General features: G+C 40.0%; 1 protein-coding gene across 2 annotated transcripts; it reads left to right on the top strand.

Annotated features, from left to right (window-relative positions):
• The first annotated feature begins 714 nt into the window (after nucleotides 1-714).
• On the top strand, nucleotides 715-6,575 carry LOC135492420 (ethanolamine kinase 1-like). 2 transcript variants are annotated; one of them, XM_064778902.1, is made up of 8 exons: nucleotides 715-836; nucleotides 1,723-1,883; nucleotides 2,358-2,632; nucleotides 3,076-3,234; nucleotides 3,605-3,750; nucleotides 4,074-4,333; nucleotides 4,785-4,873; nucleotides 6,269-6,575. In XM_064778902.1, exons 2-8 carry the CDS (start codon nucleotides 1,743-1,745, stop codon nucleotides 6,363-6,365), a joined length of 1,167 nt encoding a protein of 388 aa, XP_064634972.1. In that variant the 5' UTR covers nucleotides 715-836; nucleotides 1,723-1,742; the 3' UTR covers nucleotides 6,366-6,575. The 2 variants fall into 2 exon arrangements, with proteins under 2 accessions (XP_064634972.1, XP_064634973.1); XM_064778903.1 differs by lacking the exon at nucleotides 4,785-4,873.
• The last annotated feature ends 78 nt before the right edge of the window (nucleotides 6,576-6,653 follow it).

Below are 6,653 nucleotides of genomic sequence, written 5' to 3'. Positions count from 1 at the left end.
AACGCTTGCGTTAAGTTAACTTGACCTGGTGTTAAGTCAAAGGGCTTAACTGAAGGAGATAACGCTTGCGTTAAGTTAACTTGACCTGGTGTTAAGTCAAAGGGCTTAACTGAAGGAGATAACGCTTGCGTTAAGTTAACTTGACCTGGTGTTAAGTCAAAGGGCTTAACTGAAGGAGATAACGCTTGCGTTAAGTTAACTTGATCTGGTGTTAAGTCAAAGGGCTTAACTGAAGGAGATAACGCTTGCGTTAAGTTAACTTGACCTGGTGTTAAGTCAAAGGGCTTAACTGAAGGAGATAACACCAAGTTAAGTTAACACCAGCGTTAGTGACAAAATTTATTTTGAACAACCAGCCCTGCTGATGATTTCGACAAATTTCAACGCATCAAATAACCAATCTTTTTATATAAAACATGTCTCAGGGAAAGACTGGTCGTCTTGTCTTGTCCCAAGTAGATGACAAAATAGGGTTCAAGAGCGATATTCTGTTATTCTTGCATTTATTCAAGCATTAGTATAATATTTACAACCTAGAGGCGTAACACTTGGTCGTTTTAGAGAAAGCCACATCTAGCGTATGAAAAGGCATCGAAAAATTGACACCAAGCTCAACAGAGGATTTGACCTATTTTTGAAATAATATAAATAGCCAGGATATGATAACCTACTAAACCTCAAACCCATTGTACAACTTCCTATATTGCACCACTCTCTTGAAAATGAGTGAAACTGGGTCACAAGACCAGCTCTAAAACATCTCCGTGAGCTTGTGCAGCCAACAAAAACTGACAACTGGCAAATTTGCTGGGTGAAAGACAGAGATAACCTATCAGGTAGGGGATTTTTTTTACTGAATTTATTTTTTTCTAATTATGTTCTTTGGGGCTGGCTTACATAGAGTTATACGGTATACGAACACGCCGGCAGACGTGTCTGCATACCGTAGTTTAAACCTGGCCTACAATGAAAGAAATTGGCATTATTACGATTGACGATATAGCTCAACATGTTAGGTCGGACACCTAGTTCCTGGTGTTAAACGCCTCACGTTGAATATAGTCCCTTCGTCCTCAACCACATTAGGCATGCAAAGAGTTCAGATGCACAAGCAGCTGTCGTCGTTACGAAAGAGTAGCGTAGTTGTAATGGACAGGTTAAACATGATGGCATCTCGATGCACTCTGTTTGGTGTATACATATGGTATAGGAAGTATCCTAGGGCCTGCTACGGCTATGGGCGGATGAGCCGACGGTACCCAGATTCCCAGGCCCGGGATCAAAATACCAAACATTTTCTTTGCAAATCCCGAAAGACCCCATGATAAGTCATGTTAGGAGACATGACTAGTAGGGCAAAAAGCCATCACATTTATACTCAAAAGTCGCATTTACTCTATTCAGTGAATTATATTTGCGGCTTTTGCATTTTGGTCCCCACAATGGGTAAAGGTATTGGTTTACCTTTGCAACACAATAGAAACAAGGCCCTCCCATTACAGTGTTGGAGGGGTACAATCGGATAAAAATAATAAATGCGGGTTTACGCCCCTCAAAATGAAGTAATCTTTCGTCTGTTTCTTTTGTGTCGTCATTTCCTCTCTCGGTAAGAACGTATTTACCTTTGGCAAACCGATACCTTTACCAACCGTGGTCTCTGTGAGTGATGGTCACCAGTGACACTGAACCATAACATATTGACATCGATTTATTCTACCGCAGGCAAATCGTTAGGCTACCCAATGGCGACAGACGTTCACTCTGCTGTGAAAGATGTTCCACTTTTAGACATTCACGTGGACCATGAGAACCTTGAAAACGGTGTTTACCAGGTTTTGACGAAGTTGCGTAGCAAATGGAAGAGGGAGGATATTAAAAGAAAAGTATTCACAAAAACCATCTTATAACATCGACTTTGGAGCAGAGAGGACACATTTGGAGAAAGCTTCAACAGGGCCTAAAAACCTGTTTTCGCTCTCTGTTTCCTCGTATTGAAAAATCATGGTATCTATAGCTGGCTATGGCACTAAAATACGGAGAACAACGAAAAATCTCGTCAATATGACTTTTCACTGGTTTCACGTTTCAACCATATTTTTGTTTGTGTGGATGGATGTGTGAAATCGCATGTACTCATTTAACATGTTGAAACGATTTTTTGATCGGATATAACGACCAAGTTTTAGCAGAGTCTTTCAAATAATTTATTCGAATTTTAAATTTAAGATTCTGGTTTTAGAGAGTATAAAATGCCTTCTGATGAGAGATTTTGGTCCAGGTCTAGAAGATTGCCTGCACTGTCCTAAACTCTTCACAAGTAGAACATTATCACAAGATCGCAAAATTCTTCATTTCAGTATATTGATGCAAACAGCGCCCACGCAAACCGCACTTTTGTGTGCTACATCACCGACGATTTCGATGACGCAGTAGTTTTCCGTGTACACACAGACCGTTTCCAACAATTCGTAAACAGAGAGGTTTCAATGAAGGCGTTCTTACTTTTCAACGAGATCGGTTTGGCGCCAAATGTGTACTGTCGTCTGCAGAATGGGATATGCTGTGAATATGTCCACGGAGAGACGTTTTCGAAGGATCACCAAGAAAAGTTGAAAGATATTTCTATAGCAAAGTAAGAATTGTAGAATTTATTCAAAAATGCATCATTAACAGACATAGTTTATTAATATAACGGACTTTATTCAGTCTTTCTATTATTCGTTCTGATTTAGCCAAACAATTGGGAAAATGTTGTAGCATTATTTCTTTGGTATTTAATTTTGCTTTGATTCTGAAATGATATGTTGGAAAATCCTCAATAGATATGTTTAGTTGATTTCGTCGATTCCTTCCGCTTCACAGTGTTTCGTTTTGCCTCAGAGGCCAATGCTAGCGCAATATGGAAGGTTGGCCTACATGTAACACCGAAGCCTGAAACACAGACCTGTAACACATCTTGACCGAAGCGACTCACTCTACCGCTACTCTCAAATACCAATCTTACAAGTAAAAGCTCGCTATTTGCGCATAATCATTTCTTCTTCCATAACTTCTGACATCATCCTTTCCATCCAGAAATGTTGCCAAAGAACTGGCAAAGGTCCACGCCAAAAGAACGACAAGGATTGCGGCGGAAAACTACAACATTACAGAGGAAAATGCTCCTTGGATAACATTCGATACGCTGATGAAAAGTTGGCCAACGTCTTATTTTGATGACGAGTGCCAGAAACTGTGAGTAGACCTTTTTTTCTTAAGGCGGTCGCTTTTTCACCTATTTCAAATTGTTGATAACAATATTGTCATGAGAGGATTCTATGAGATAAACTTTTGATATTAAATCCAGACGTTTGTAGTCGAGGGCTTTCATACTTTCTCGGGTAAATCATGTCAAAAGACGATTATACGACGATTCTATGAGATAAACTTTTGAAATAGTATTCAATCAAGACATCCGTTGTACAGTCGAAGTTCGTAAATTCATGAGAACTATCGAAAATTGAAATATGAAAGTCTTTTATTAATTTTCCCTCGGAAAATAATGCTCAAATAAATGTGGTCCCTGGTCAGTTTTCGTCTGATGGTGTTGATATATCACTTACAGAATCGATTCCCATGAATTTCCAACAAAAGAGGAATTTCTAAAAGAAAAAGAAGACATGGAGAAGATGATCAGTGGCCTTGACCTTTCATTCGGGTTTTGCCATAACGACAGTGGTTTCGGAAATGTGATTTATAATGAGAAAAAAGGTCAGTAGTGAGGGTTATCTTTATCTCGATTTGTTCGAGACTTGTCCCTTGTCGTAGTCTTCTGTTGATAATACGAGGACAAGTTTCGGTCAAGGAAAATTCATATCTCATTGTCTGAAACGAAGAATTACAGTGTCCACAATACATCTAAAAATCATTGATTCCCAAAATTATTTCATCGATTTGAATATTGTAAAATGCAGACGAACTTAACATTTTGTTAAGTGGTCTAAATTCATTCCATCGAGACTGAGAGGATGAAGGGGTTGATCATCTTTGAATGCAACAAATAAGTCATCAAGCGGTTTTAATTCCTTTTTTAGATCGTGTTGTCATAGTGGACTACGATGTATGCGGATACAACTACCAGCCACTAGACCTAGCCCAGTACACCGTTAGCGCCTCCCTCGGTTACCCAAAGAAATACCCAGAGGTGGGTCTACGCGCCCTTTTCCCTCCAGACCAGCAAAGAGACATCTGTCGGGTATATCTGGAAGCATTGCGCCATCTTGATGTATGGGACCGTGACGTCACTGATGGCGATGTCGAAAAACTTTATGTACAGCTGGTCAAATTGTCTTTTGTAAGTATATTGCATATGATCGAGCATTTGAAATAATGTATCGCACAACTTCGCTTCCGTATTTGACCAACTTCTGGGATCAAAATTTATTGTGTTAGTCTTTCGAAAACTGCCCCCTTTTTCCAAATTGGAAGTCACAATTCTGGTGTCAGAAGTCCCTTTATTCCGGGAACACACTGAAAGAGGCTTTCATGATCAATTGCCCGATTTGAAGATATAATGCCAACCGACTGAGGCCTATTTTACGAACGGATGCCGACCTGGAGATAAGATCGCTAAGATTTAGGCCTAAGACATAGCCACGCCTCGCCGAGGATTTGAGCGAAGCGATCGCTACATTCGAACAGTTTGTTGAGACAACCCATACCGACAGAGAATTGAAAAACTTCTTGTAAAGATTACACAGGTTTGGTAAAAAGATATTATTCTATCTTACATGGTCCTTTTTCAGTATTTCATAATTTTTGGAGTGGCAGCCCGCGGTCTTATGGCCTCGGTACCAAACGTCGGTCCAGACACCAGACCGGTAGATTACATGAGGTTCGTATCAAAGTTCGAGGCTTCTAAGATGGACTGTTTGACTGAATTTCACATGAAAGTGCACAAAGCACTTCAGCATAAAAAATCTTAGACGCCAAACGCCAAATCATATCATTATCACCATGACATAATAAAGACTTCAGAAAATTAAAACTGCCGAACAAACTTTTCCTAAACTCTAATGATTTTTATTGATTTGTGAAATGATGTCTTATTGAACCCTTAACTTAAAAAGGTGAAGGGGTAGAGGGCGTTTCGTCGATTTGACAAAATGGATTACCATTGGCGGAGCTATAGCGGGGGGAGGGGCAGCGGGGGCAAAAGTCATCCAAAAACGTGTTTTTGACCATGATTAAGGCCGAAGAAGCTATAGCTCATAATTTGGCGTGATTTTCGGCATCCTTTATCTTATTTAGAACTTCATTGAAATACCATTTCTTTATTAGCCTAATAATCACTTCTAAACTATACTAACGCTATTAGATGCATGCATATTGTGACGAAAATCAAGCAATGACCAGCCAAAAGTCGCGAGAGCCATTAAATAAGGAGCTGAATCATCTCGCAAAAGCCCCCTATTGTCAAATCCTTTTACCAAGTGCCAGTTAAGTTGTAGTAATGCTTCCAAATTCTTAGTCTTTATTATAGACCCCACATACTGGGAAGAATGCAGAAGCCTAGTACCTTCTGCATTCTTCCCAGGTTATATTATGGAGGTAGTCCAGCAAAACTGCTATTTCAACTGAAAAACTGTCACCCCTGTCCCATCAAACTAAACTCGATCTAGTGCACCTGGCAAAGATTTTTTCGAAATTCGGATAATTTTGATGACTTTGAAGCGTTTTTATGCGCCGATTTTCTGATTTGCTTCAAATCTCCGGCACGATTCTGTCAATCACACGTGTATTAGCATAAGCTCCGCCCCGTAATGCTGACGTCATATCCTCATGCATCATGGCGGCGGTATCTCTTTGCCGAAGTGGCGAGCTGTCCAGTATTTTGAGCAAAGAACGACGGTTGACATGGTTGAATGAAGGAATAAAATAAAGGAATAGCCTTAAATGCTTATCGATGATCCATCCTGCCCATCTGAAAAGGTTAGGGTGCTGTTTAAATGTTACTGAGCGTGTGATTTTGAGAAAGCGCGAGCGTGTTTGTCCGGAAATAGATCATCCGCGAAACGGAATAGACTTCACTCCTCCATACGTGTACTGTGTGGGCCCGTGGTGAGGGCTATCAAATTTGCTGACAAGCAAATTTCAAATTTCTAGTTAATTCTTGCTATCACTTTATTTATTCTTTCTATCACTGAATGATATGCTTGAAATTCACGACATTAAGCAGTTATCCATGTGCAATTTTGCTCATTCGGTCACGGAGATGATATATTTTCAGGTCTGGCATCGGTAATTGGAACTGGTACAAAGAAGAAAAGGGCAGAGTCTTATCAATGAGAGTCCCGGATGTAAACCCAAGGCATAATCAAAACTAGAAACACGCGTCTCTACATTACAATGTTTTATCATTTTAAATATGCCAGTTATGGGATGGAACGGGTATGGAATCGGAAACTGATATGAGAAGGAGACAATCATGCTTCATGGAACAATGGAGACTTATTACAGGGCGAAGGTTCCAAGAATTGTTGCAAGAATTAAACCCGAACAGGGAGTAAAAAAATAGGCACAATATGACTAAATAATATTTCTCTTGGTCTTTCTGCGTCTGGTAAACTCTGACTAAACCCCTTCCCACGCAATCGTAGCCCCAACACCACATA

This window comes from Lineus longissimus, chromosome 8, assembly GCF_910592395.1.
Source record: "Lineus longissimus chromosome 8, tnLinLong1.2, whole genome shotgun sequence".
Taxonomy (NCBI): domain Eukaryota; kingdom Metazoa; phylum Nemertea; class Pilidiophora; order Heteronemertea; family Lineidae; genus Lineus; species Lineus longissimus.
Note: the sequence above shows the minus strand (reverse complement) of the source record. Positions and strands in the feature narration are given on the sequence as shown.